Source organism: Artemia sp. Qi Xiang Cuo, chromosome 14, assembly GCF_049724085.1.
Source record: "Artemia sp. Qi Xiang Cuo chromosome 14, ASM4972408v1, whole genome shotgun sequence".
Classification (NCBI taxonomy): Eukaryota; Metazoa; Arthropoda; class Branchiopoda; order Anostraca; family Artemiidae; genus Artemia; species Artemia sp. Qi Xiang Cuo.
Window position 1 is genome coordinate 17,213,301 of NC_142807.1, and position 13,844 is coordinate 17,227,144.

General features: G+C 36.1%; 1 protein-coding gene across 4 annotated transcripts in view; it reads left to right on the forward strand.

Moving 5' to 3' along the window:
• Positions 1–13,844, forward strand: part of LOC148944216 (uncharacterized) — a 190,716-nt gene that overhangs the window by 56,444 nt on the left and 120,428 nt on the right. Inside the window, exon 1 of one of the 4 annotated variants that reach the window (XM_089100614.1) lies at positions 4,092–4,214. The exons of 2 other annotated variants lie outside the window; for them this stretch is intronic. In XM_089100614.1, coding sequence (XP_088956740.1) covers positions 4,136–4,214 — 79 coding nt within the window. In that variant the 5' untranslated portion in view covers positions 4,092–4,135. Of the gene's footprint in view, positions 1–4,091; positions 4,215–8,722; positions 8,852–13,844 lie in introns of those variants that run through there. One more of the 4 variants, XM_089100615.1, reaches the window with a different exon arrangement.

The window sequence follows — 13,844 nt, forward strand, 5'->3', positions numbered from 1 at the left end:
GAGGTATCTAAAAATATGTACTGTAGTGTTTTGGTTGAAAAAGATAATTACTTCAAGTTGGAAAATGGTTTTAGGGGGGATATTTAGATTGTATCTTTCTCTAAAAGTTTATTTCTATTTTATGTATTTTTTATGAGTCGTCATTTATTATGTAAATGATAGGTGTGGGTTAGATATTTAAGTAATACAGTTTGTAAATGTTGTTTAGGGGTGAAATTAGGAAAAGAGACAGCTCTGACTTGCTCTTTGAAAAGTATTTCTTGGTGTTGAGGTATCCAAAGCTGTAAAGTATAGTTGTGGGTGAAAAAGATAAGTACTTCAAGTTGGAAAATGGGTTTAGGATAGACATTAAGAAAGTAACTTTCTCTGAAATGGTCTTTGAAAAATATTTCTTGGTGTTGAGGTATCCAAAACGATGTAAAGTATAGTTGCGGGTGAAAAAGATAAGTACTTCAAGTTGAAAAATGGGTTTAGGAGGGACATTAAGAAAGTAACTTGCTCTGAAATGGTCTTTGAACAGTATTTCTTGGTGTTGAGGTATCCAAAAAGCTGTAAAGTATAGTTGCGGGTGAAAAAGATAAGTACTTAAAGTGGAAAAATGGGTTTAGGAGGGACATTAATAACATAACTTGCTCTGAAATGGTCTTTGAAAATTATGTATTTGTGTGGATGTATATAAATATCTGTTAAGTATAGTCTTTTTATAATTAGATTAGCACTTCATGATTGAACAAGTGCGCAAATGCGACAAAGAATATGTATATTTCTCATAAACTTTCCTTGAATAGTAATTTTTGATTTTTATGAATACGAAAATATATAAAATATGTTTATGGGAGCAAAATTATAATTACTTCAAGTGGGAAATGGGTGTAGGATGGACATTAAGAATGTAAATTGATATGAAATGGTCTTTGAAAAGTATTTCTTGGTGTTGAGGTATCCAAAGCTGTAAAGTATAGTTGTGGGTGAAAAAGATAAGTACTTCAAGTTGGAAAATGGGTTTAGGAGAGACATTAAGAAAGTAACTTTCTCTGAAATGGTCTTTGAAAAATATTTTTTGGTGTTGAGGTATCCAAAACGATGTAAAGTATAGTTGTGGGTGAAAAAGATAAGTACTTCAAGTTGAAAAATGGGTTTAGGAGGGACATTAAGAAAGTAACTTGCTCTGAAATGGTCTTTGAAAAGTATTCCTTGGTGTTGAGGTATCCAAAAAGCTGTAAAGTATAGTTGCGGGTGAAAAAGATAATTACTTAAAGTGGAAAAATGGGTTTAGGAGGGACATTAAGAAAGTAACTTGCTCTGAAATGGTCTTTGAAAAGTATTTCTTGGTGTTGAGGTATTCAAAAAGCTGTAAATTATAGTCGTGGATTAAAAAGATAAGTATTTCAAGTTTGAAAAAGGGTTTAGGAGGGACAATAAGAATGTAAAGTGCTCTGAAATTGTTTTTTAATAGTATTACTTGGTTTTGGGGAATCCTAAAATATGTAAATTATAGTTGTGGGAGGAAAATGATAAGTAATATAAGTGTGAAAATGGGATTATGATGGACAGTTTGAAAAAAAAGTACTCTTATAGGTTTTTTGAATAGTATTTCTTTGTGTTGAGGTATCCAAAAAGATGTAGATTATGCTTATGGGATGAAAATGATAATTACCTTTAGTGTGAAATGGGCTTAGGAGGGACAGTAAGAAAGTAAATTACTATGACAGTTTTTTTGAAAAGTATTTATTGGTGTTGAGGTATCCAAAAAGCTGTAAAGTATAGTTGTGGATGAAAAAGATAAGTACTTCAAGTTGGAAATGGTTTTAGGAGGGACATTAAGAAAGGAATTTGCTCTAAAATAGTCTTTGAAAAGTATTTCTTGGTGTGGAGGTATCCAAATAGCTGTAATGTATAGTTTGAGGTGAAGAAGATAAGTAATTCTAGTTGGAAAATGGGTTTAGAAGGGATGTTAAGAAAGTAACTTCCTCTGAAATGGTCTTTGAAAAGTATTTCTTTGTAATGAGGTATCCAAAAAGCTGTAATGTATAGTTGTGGGTGAAAAAGATAAGTACTTCAAGTTGGAAAATGGGTTTAGGATGGACATTAAGAAAGTAACTTGCTCTGAAAAGATATAATAATGCCTTAAAAAAGTATTAAAAAATGGAGAGGGGACTCTTTGGGGGTCCGGGGTCCCTTGGAGGGCTGGGTGGTCCTTTGGGGCGCCGGGGGGCCCCTTCGGTGGGCCCGGGGGACCCTTTGGGGGCCGGGGGCTTCCTTCGGGGTTGGGATGGTGGATCGGAACCCTTTGGGGCTGGGGTAGAGGACCTCATGACACTGTTCAAATGGAACTTATGTATTATAACGACCACAGAGTTTCACCCTCAAATTCTCTTCTAAAACCTATTTTAAAATCATCTTTTAAAATGTCTCTAACTGTTTCGCCGAAATAATTCCCTAAAATGTCTAAGACGGTTTCGCCCAAATAACCCCTAAACGTAATTTCTGCGTGTTCCTTTTGTTTTTGGCATCCCTGCGCTGTCACATTTCAAATTACTAAGAAACCCTTTCATGAATCAATAATTCCCCTTAGAAACAACAAATTAATTCCCTTTCTTGACAAATCAATCAATCATGACATCATCTGTCAAACATTAAAAAACTTCGCCCCGGAAACAATTCTACTGGTCGAACTCCAAAGATATTAATAAACTTTGCCCCGGAAACAATTCTCTTGGAAACACGTTAGACTCAATAGTCCAGAAAACATCCATCAAAGTGAGAAAAATACTGTTTTTCCATTCTCACTGACAAAAACCATAAAACAGCCATAAATTGATGTTGACATCCATGAAAAACATCAAATAAATTGACCAACACTCATAACCCTCCGAGAAACATCCATCAATGTGAGAAAATTCCTGTTTTTTCAAGTAAGAAAAATCCTGTTTTTTCATTCTCAGTGAGAAAACCATAAACCATGTGGTCATGTCACGACTGGCACGCCCCTTTCTACTTGTATCGTTTAGTAGAGTTTAATTTCTTCAAGGGGTGCCACTCCTCGGCTCATGTAAAGTACGCCCTGACGCCACTATGAGGCTCGCAAGCAGGATTTCCCTTTCGGCGATAGGCATGGAGGAAGGGGCTTATGAGTGAACAGAAACCCCCAAACCATCTCACAACACCAGAAAATCTACAACCTTTTAGACCCAGCATATCCTCGTCAAGGTATTCATCATGGCCGGTCAATAATCTTTAACCGTTCATGAAATCAATAAACTATAGTATACCAAAAAAAACTCAAGCAAGCTCAGTAAAGTGCTGTTTTTATACGGGATTCTACAAATATAGAGTAATTTCACGAATCAATTTATTTGTGCCAGTTTTGCAGATACACTCGTAGGTTGCATAAATTGTAAAGCATTAATTTTTATTCGTTTTAAGTTTCAACTTCGCTCTTGACTCCCCTCACAAAAACTCGGTTTTTCCAAAATTAATAATGCATAGAGTCCCCCCTGTGTAAATTCTTTTTGGCAACTGTAATCAAGGCCGTATCCAGTGGAGGGTCTGAGGATTTGTCTGATTCGTAAAAACGCAACAAAGACGAATATAAACAAATCTTTGATGCGTTTTTAAAGTTTTTTTGTACCCCCCCCCCCTCGAACAAATCCTTTCGTAACTCCCCACCCCCGAAAAAAATCAAGTAATTTGATGACTTTCTTCTACTTGAATGCTGTCGTCAATTGCCTCTACAAATTGGAATCAGTATAAAAAACTCCTAATGGAATGAAATGTTCCTCAGACTATAAATATAGTAATTATGTGAGGCGTGGCAAGAATGAATACGTTGTTATGATATGTATACATATATATGTTGATTGTGTGAAAAAAAATTAACTTTAGAATTATACATTGGATTCCCGTAGCTTAAGATGTCTTAAGAAAAATTATCGGGTCAAGCGGAATCCTTTCAGTCCAATTCGCTATCTAACATATTTTTTTGATTATCTTTCGTAAGGCCAGTCTTGTATAAACAATGGGTTGAGAAACGTGCATTTCGTCAGTTTTAGGAGTTTTTGATAAAAGTCTAAGGACTTTTTGTTATCACCTAACTGAGTTGTTGTTCGATTATCAGTTTACGGAATTAGTAGCGATGAAGAATCATGTGTGGATATCAATTTTGCGAACACCCGAACTGAGAATTTTTACTAATGGAAGAACTTTATTCCAAGGTTAGAGTTTTTTTTTCAAACTCGCTGAATTAAAAATTGCTTTTCTGCCACAAAACCAACCTTAAAAGGACATTCAATCTCATTTCAATATCAATGAAGGGAACGATTGAGAAAATTCCAAATGATATTGGTATTTAATCAAATTCAATGCTATTGAATAAAATGAAGAATAGCATTATTGACGTAAGATGCGGCGATAGCCTAAAATTTTTTGATACTTCAGAGCATGACGAATTATGATTCTTCTTAAAGATTAAGGTAATAATTGAAAGGCAATGGATAATTTTGCGGAAAGGTCTATTTTCATACCATGGTTTTAGAAAATTTAATTTGATTTTCTGAAAAAAAATTGGTACTTCTCTGTTAGCCAGTACACACTCGAGAATTTGAACCTACAGGTACGGGGTTGAAACAACTGAGATATATAGCTACAATGTAGTTTTCCACTGAGTCGAAGCTAATTGTCTTCGTATACAAAGAGCAATAAACCGGTTATTCTCTGATTTCATATATCCAAATTCTCGATTGTGTATTGGCTAACACATAAGTACCAAATATTTCTTTTAAAATGTGTATGGCGATTTCGTTATTTTGTAATTTAACTCAAAACAAGTAGAAATTAATTTTGAACGTTGTAGTCCGTTAACGAGGGATTGCCCACTATATAGCACCTGCTGTACTTATTAGAGCACCATGTGTGTCACCACATGTGTTACTCTTCTGCCACGCATGGTACTCTTTCGCCATTTGTGTCTCCCGCTACCTGGTGTACATAATTTGTTTAAGTGAGTGAACCCTCGTCTTTTAGAACTGTTCTTAATTAATGACGGTTCTAACCGCTCTTGTACCCAGGGCAAAATCTTGATTGGTGCCCCCCCCCCTGTGTCCTAAGTTGAAGTGGCTAGGGCACGTTGTGCGGATGAAGGATGACAGATTGCCGAAGATCGTCCTTTTCGGACAACCGTCTAGGGCTAGACGGAAAGCAGGTTGTTCTCGTCTGGGGTGGGAGGACGTCATAAAGAAAGATTTAAAGGAAATTGGAACTTCCTTGGAGGGTGTAAAAAGGGAGGTTTTGAATAGATTGGGATGGAGGAGTGTGCGTAGCTGTGTTGACCTCTTTCGGCTTGGTGCTGCAGTGAGTTGTCAGCTGTAGTAGTAGTAGTAGTAATGGTGATGAAAATATGGGAAAAATTAAAATTTCGGATTCAATTTGGTTATACTTACTGACTTACTGCCAACTGCGCCCTCTACTTTATTGAAAAAAAACATCAGAAATTACAAAATGATTATAACCATTAAATTATTTATTTGAAATTTTGCAGCCCTAAAACTTCTGCGCCCGGGGCAAGTGCCCCCTCTGCCCCCCTAAAACCGTCTATGTTCTTAATAAGCATATGATGTTTAATTTTCACATTAAGGTTTGAGTTCTCTGTGGAAGTTTTGATGTGTAATTATTCTGCAGTCCTACTGTTTTAATGTTCCAACGCAAGATGATTGTTTTGCTTTTATTCTATAGCTTACATTTAACTTTTTTGAAATTTGTGCTTTTTTTAGATTACAAAAAGAAAACTTCAGGAACAAATGGAAAAGTTTTCGATTTTTATGCAAGTTTCGGTCATTCTTTAAGAAAAAGTACTATCGTAATTCTGGGTCGGTGAACGCATAGATCTTAAACTCAGGACCGATTCATAATGAAATTTTACCAACGCCGAGATTTGCTAGTGCTAATTTCGGGATCGGCTGAAATAAACCCGTTCGCAATAGAGATTAGGCTAGCGTCCGCAACTGAATCGAGCCTAAACTGAAGTCGAATAGGCCAAGCAAATCAGAATTTTTCATATAATTTTCTAATTGGTTAATGTACGAATCCTATTCACATATAAAAAAGCTAACTCCAGAACAACTTGAAATTTAATGACGGTGATTAGATTATGTGAAAGCGTCTCCATACTAACCTAGACAAGTAGAAGAAGAAGAAAAAGGATGGAATAAAGAAGATCGTTCGGTTGTGGCGCAGTTGGATGTATCTCCACTTGGTAAAACGGGACCAGGAGTTTGAAACCAGCTGCAGCGACGTTATTAGTTACGGTATTAGCTGATTTCAGTGTTTGCCCATTGCAAATGGTAAAATCCAGTGGAGTAATTTTGGTGAAATCCTAGTGGGTGGGGGGGAGGCCAAGTGGGATCCGGTTTTCTTAAGTCAAGTAAAAAATGACAGTGGAAAATGAAAAATGAGCCATATAGTACCACAAAGGTAAAGGCATAATACAGAAAACTGATCTGTTTCTGCGGATACTTGAATTATGTAGGCCTATCTTAGTTTTGACAAGAATTTTTTGGACGCTAAATTTCAGATGGGTGGGGACATTTGCTCCCCCTGCCCCATAGCAAATTATGCTCCTGGTAAAATCTGAACCCGTTTCAGGTTTTGGAACAAGGTGTATTCTAGTATTAGTTAAATTTCATTGTGAAGAGGCCTTAATCAGTTCAATGATATAAGTATTCTGTCTTTTTGATGCAAGACAAGATTTAGGTGTAGACTCGTGATAAAATCGCATGTTTCACAGGGAGGCTAAACTTATAAGTTTAGGGTGTGGTAGGGTTGGAAGACACTCCTTTAATCTAGTATTGTTTTAAGAATTTTCCTTACCAACAATTACACCAGCGTGCAAAAAAAAAAAAAAAAAAAAAAAAAAAAAAAAAAAAAAAAAAAAAAAAAAAAAACGCTCTAATGCAAGTAGATTCTGATGTGTCGAATCAACACTTGCATTTCAATTATATTGATTCGTATTGAAGAAGAGCCGAAAAAATTAAAAAAGTTTGACTGTGTTGTGCTGATCGATGCATGGGTAAAACGACATTGTAAGAAATGGACCCCCTCATTCTGGGGTTGGGCGAGAACCCACCTTCAAAAGACCTAACATTTGCTAACTGTGCAAATTCTTTTGATAATTTGAAAAATATGAAACTTTTTTTTTTTTATAAAAAGACGCTATCACTCAAACATTGTTTTCTTACTGTGAAAGATTTCGCTTGTCTTCTATCTGTAAAATTTACGCGGGAGTTACCCGTGCTCTAGGTAATCGAATTTGACGGCTACTCTATTTCAATTCTTCTGTTTTGTTCTATATTTTTTGCTTTTTGCTCTAACCGACATAAGAGGCGACTCCAAGTCTCATATTTTTTGGCATGGGTACTACAGGTAATACGATCCCTACCCAACCCAAAGTTCGGACGAGAATAATTATTCGTAAATATAAAATTCATAATTAATTGTAGGAGGACGAATGTAGAATAACATAAGAAAAAAAATGCACACTTGCAGGAATATATCCAGGTTTTGTGTTCACGGGAGAGAAGTGGGTGGGAGAGTTTACCAAAGGATTTTTTTTTTGGGGGGGGGGGGTAATGTTTTACCTGCATTTTAAAAACAAATTTACGAGCCGTAGAAGTATTTTTTAGTTGTTTGGGAGAAATAGACTTTTCCCTGAATTCTACGACCAATTTAAGAGTCACAGAAATGCTTTAGGGAGGGGAATTAGGTTCAAACTCAGTAACACCCTCTCCTGGATGTGTCCCTGTACGCTTGTCTGGAGATTTCTACTCTTCACCTATGGACATATTCAATCGTGACGTATGACAATTTTTTTTGAGTTTACGGGGGGTCAACAATTAAAAAAAAAGGAAAGAAAAAGAATGAGCAACTTTGAATTACATAGTCGTTTCTTGCTGATCATTCGATTTTATGTGCTCAGTTATAAAGCATAAAAGTAACATAACTTGAAAGAAAGAAGAAAAATGAAGCAGTATTGCAAAAGAAATTACTGTCAGTAATAACATTTAGCAGCTTATCTGTAAAAGAGAGACACCCCCTCCTCCCTCCCTTTATATTATCAGTTATAAAGCATAAAAGTAATGTAACTTGAAAGAAAGAAGAAAAATGAAGTATAAATGTAAAAGAAATTACCTTAATATGCCTGCAACAATAGAACCCCCCCCTCCATTCTACGAAGTTAGCTATCCGCATCCTGCCCAACGGTTTGGGTGGCCAGCAATTAAAATGGGAAATAAAAAAATAGTGGTTAGTTTCCTTTTGGAGCTTGCGACCTTTCGGAAAGATAACAAATATATGCACGCTTTTCATGTCAAATCATCTCAACCATGGAGCTATAGGCTACTGTTGCTTGGCCTACTTAATCATGCTCCCGTTGTCAATACAACTTCCTTTGATGGCAATTATCTATTTTTCGGAAGTAATTCTAAAATTGAACTCGTGGTATCGTAACATATGTGAAAATCTTTTAACGAATTATATCAGGAAGCTACTTTAGCCACATTGTGAAGCTCTGCTAATGGTGCATGAGAAAAAAGCGCTTCTCTGCTATCCTCACAATCATCTCAGAAATAAACTCCTTCAGTGCTTCACTTGCTTATCAGTGACGTCAAATGTGAAATGAAATGAATGAAGTGTACTCGGTTGATTTTGTTCTTTGGTCAGTTTTGGTTTGGTTTTGGCATTGTGAAGGTTGTGTTTGGATGGTTTTATTGTGTTGAAAGTATGGACAAAAATAATGCGACACATTCAAGGATATTAGATGAAACTTATGACGTTTATTGGTCAAATATTTTCTTTTATGGTATGTCAAAGGCTTATATTTATTTCTGACTCGGTGTTAATTCACGGAAATGTCGGTGAGGGACAAGCTATATTTTTAAGTTCTTGGGTGACAATGTTTTTTTTTTTTTTCCCAATGAAAACGCAAAAAGAACGTTTTTCTATGAAAATGCCAAAAAAGGTGTTTTTCAAAATTCAGGGGAGGGGCAATACTTCATTTACTGATGAGAATGGGCATTGACAAATCCAGGACGTTACCTGAAATAAAAATTTTTGCTCGATAAATTTGTATAGATGCAGATTGTAAAGTTAAAATGCAGCCTAGGGAAATGGGTGGGGATGACCTTCCCCCTGGGTCCACCACTAGTGGTTTACGGGTAGATCAAGCAGCGAAAAAGGCCAAATTAGAAAACATAAGTTGAACATATATTGAACGGTGTAAAATTTAATGCCTCGAAAATAAAGAGATTTTGTGAGTTAGGGAGAGAAGTACCTTCTTGGGATGGACAGATCATACGGAAGAATGGAGTTTTGAACCCAATACTAAAACGAAGAGGCGGCAGGCAAGTCCCCATAGATATATGCGCATTTCACTTATTGCCTACAGAGTTGAGCCTTGTAATTGTTAAGCAGAGGGACACATTTCGAGGGAAAGCCTAACAAATCATGACAAGTCCTTTAAAACAAGTGTGAATACTTACGTATTTCATTCCTAATATTGGATTAGTTCACTCCTCCCCCCCCCCTCCCCCTATTGAAGCGATACTATTTCCAATATATTTTGCGGTTGCGGGACTTTTCTTGTTATTTTACTGGGTATAGATTTACTGGTTGGCACCCCCAGAAGGAAAAACTACAACATTCTGAAAACCACTTTAAAGAATTCTAAAATACTTATCATTCCTAAAGCAAACCTAAAACAACTCCAAGCGATGCACCGAGGACATCCATTTAGTTAGTCGAATGAGAGAAGATCTAAACAGTTGTTTTGAGCTTCTGTCAGCACCCCTGTCATCGTATTCTATCATCGTATTGCTCTTAAAAACTTCCAAGTCTGAATTTTCTTCTTTTTTTTAAATACATGTAGGCTATATTCAGGCTGGACTGTCCTTTTTCCGTTGATTTGATTTTTTATATAAACCAAAAACGAGATTAAGTGGATAGGAATCTCATTTGCTATATTCATTTTCTATATGTTAATGATTGCATTAGAAATGTATGAGTAGCATATGGAAGGGTACATCCCAATCGCAGTTCGTTTTAAAATTAGGGTGCTAGAATACCTATAGTGGGCTTCCTGCTTTCTTTCTATTTTCAAACGTTTGTCTATGCGTTCGGTTTTTTCTCATCTTTTCATGAAAATAGATTGACGGAGTTAAAGTTTCAATTACTTAAAATATGCAAGTAGTGATGCAGCTTTAGCACTGTCTGGCCATTTCAAGGAAATTGTTTATAAGAAGCTTAGTTTTAACCCATTTTCTTTGTTTTCTTCTTTAATTAGTCCTTTAATTTGTTGTGTATTTGTGTTTATATGTATCCTTTGTTTTTGTTTGAGTAGTGATTTTCCTCTTTGTTATAGTTCTCTTGCCTTGTAAGAATATTTATGTTTCTTATCTTGCGGTGACCGATATTCAATTCCGTAATGATAATAAAAAAATACCTCTAAAATATGCAATTTCGAGAACACTAAAATCCTTTCTGGGCATTCAGTCCTAGAAAGTAATTCTTTTCAAGTGGGTCCCTGGACTATTCAGGAATAGGAAAAAGTTTATTTACTTAACCTATATATATATAATAAATATATATATATATATATATATATATATATATATATATATATATATATATATATATATATATATATATATATATATATAATATATATATATATATATATATATATATATATATATATATATATAGCCGCCCACTTCCAACACGCCTAGCACAGTTTCTGCCACGCTCGGCACAGTTTCCACCGCGTTGCTACAGTTTCCACCGCGCTTTCCACAGTTTCCGCCACAATTGACAGACTTCTGCCATGCTTGGCACTGGCCGCCGGGTTTACGTGTTTTCTGAAAGTAGGTCCCCCTTGCCTCTTACAAACTAGGAACTTACTTCGTAAAATTTTGAGTAAGTCAGGAATCTTTTGGTGTCTGAAATGTAACGCAATCAGTCTTTAAAATGGTATTGCTTACCTTCTTCCTTTTACGAGGCATTACATTTCCCAGTTTTGGAAAATCCCCTTCACGGCATAGTTGGGGTTTTCTAAATGCCTCTGTATATGTGGAAAACAAAGACAGCAAGTCTCTGTTTTTATTGATGAAGATGCTTAGGAGAACAAAAGAAAAATTGTATAGCCATTTCCAGAGGGATTTGTGCAAGAAGTGGTGAAAAACAAAATGCGCAAAATTAACAAAGCACGAACAAAAACAAACAAACGAACAAAGGAATTCTAGGAACAATGTTTTCATGGAAAGTAGGCTACCTGGTTGTGAAGATTATTGAAATAAGTTTAGTTTTCCAGGGACTCTCTTGTCAAGAAGTACCATATACATCCTGATCTGGAGGGGGGGGGGACTGATTGCATCTATTTTCCAATCTTTGTTGAAGTTTTAAACTTGCCAAGCCATAAACAAGAAGAAAAACATTTTGGCACAGACAGCATAATACATATTTAAGATAAAAAACTTGCTTCTTTTTAATCATACATGTTCTAATATTTGAGTTTTAAGTCAACATTTAAATGGAGTTTTTTTTTTATCGGATGATTTAAGCTCTAGTATTTACCTCTTTCCTATTCATTTGCTTTTGTTTTTCAACATCTGTATTACAATGAGGGGTGTATCTAGGATTTTTTTTTGGGGGGGGGGGGCTGGGGGAGTTTCAGAATTTTTTTTTGGGGGGGGGGGGATTTACAAAAAACTTAAAAAAAACATCAAAAATTTGTTTATGACCATTTTGTTACGTTTTTTGTGATTCGGAAAAACATTTTTTTTTGGGGGGGGGGATCTGGCCTTGGGAAGGCATAGGGGTTTTGCGCCCAACTTATGTTAATTTCTGCTCGTTTTGAGTTTGACTCGGTTATTTATTGTAATTTCTGTTCATTTTGGGTTTCATTTATGTATCGATACTGATTTGTGATAGTTTCGAGCTTGGTAGATTATTTGATTATAGTTTTGCTCATTTTTTGTTTAATGGATTTCTTTACTTTTCTTTGAAAAACTTATTTTGTGGAAAAAGTTTTTTTAATTAATTTCTGTTCGTTCAAATTGACATGGTCTTTTCAGGGAAAAAGAAAATAACACTTTAAATCTTTTTGTTTTTTAAGACTTTATAGTTTGGGCTGCTATTTGTATGCTGGAGAAAAATTTTCAGCAATTTTTAACAACATACACACTCTTAAAAATCTGGACACAAATAGCAGTGTTTAATTTAGTTTCATACCTCCTCTAGTTGACCTGAAATGGAAAACTTGATACCATTCGCAAAAAAATCTGTTTACATTCTTTGATAGCTTCGATACACTTACACTATTTTGATTTGGTTAAATTTTAAGAGCAGAAGTAGCCTCGAAAGTTTGAACATAATACTCTCAGTCGTTCTTGGGATACTGCTGAGATGCCTTGTTGGGAATTAGCATTATCACAGTACATTTTGATTTAATCTTAAGGCAACATTTAGTTTTTAAACATAATGGGCCAATGGGAAGGCGGGCGTTTCAGGGGGATTAGTTGCCCTCCAGTCACTTTCGACTGTTAAAAGGGGTATCAACCCTTTCTATTTTCAATCGAATGAGCCCTTTTCGATGTTTCAACGACAACTCCTTCGATACGAAGTGCTCTAATCTAAACAACAACTAGAACAAAAATATTACTGATGAATTTCAACTATTACAAAGGGAACTAGTCTTTGAATTTCTAATCGAATGAGTCTTTTTTGAAATTTTTATGACAACACCATCTATAGCAACCTTATATGCGCCCAGGGTATAACTTAAAACCCTTGCCCTGAGAGTTGTGGGGGAGTGTCCTTCTGAAAAACATATTTTCTATCTGGAAATCAACTAGCCTACGCTTAACCAAATGGATGTCTCAAAATTTTGATTGGATGTGTTTGGATGAATGATGAACGTTGGGGGGCTAGTTGCCCTCCACTCAGTTTTGACTATCAAAAAGGGCACTAGCCCTTTTAATTTCCAATCAAATGAGCCCCTTTTGAAGTTTCTATGACAACACCTTCTATAAAAACCTTATATACCCCAGGACATAACTTAAGACCCTTGCCCTCAGGGTTCTTGGGGAGTGTCCTCCTCAAAAACATATTTTCTATCTGGAAATCAACTACGCTGAACAAAATGGCTATATCAAAATTTGGATTGGATGTTTTTGGGGGAATGATGGGCGTGGGGGAGGGGCTAGTTCCCCTCCAATCACTTTCGACTATTTAGAAGGGAACTAGCCCTTTGAATTTCCAATCGAATGAGCCTGTTTTGAAGTTTCTACAACAACGCCTTCTTATAAATCCTTATATGCCCCCAGGGCATAACTTAAAACCCTTGCCCCGAGGGTTTGTGGGGGAGTGTCCTCCTCAAAAAACTATTTTCTATCTGGAAATCAACTACGTTGAACAAAATGGCCATCTCACAATTTTGATTGGATGTGTTTGGGGGGAAGATGGTCGTGGGGGGGGGGCTAGTTGCCCTCCAATTCCTTTGGACTATTAAAAAGGGCACTAGCCCTTTGAATTTCCAATCGAATGAGCCTGTTTTGAACTTTCTACGACAACGCCTTCTATAAAAACCTTATGTGCCCCCAGGGCATAACTTAAAACCCTTGCCCTGAGGGTTATGGGGGAGTGTCCTCTTCAAAAACACATTTTCTATCTGGAAATCAACTACGCTGAACAAAATGGCTATCTCAAAGTTTCGATTGGATGCGTTTGGGGGGAATGATAGGCGTGAGGGGGGCTAGTTGCCCTCCAATCACTTTCGACTATTAAAAAGGGCACTAGAA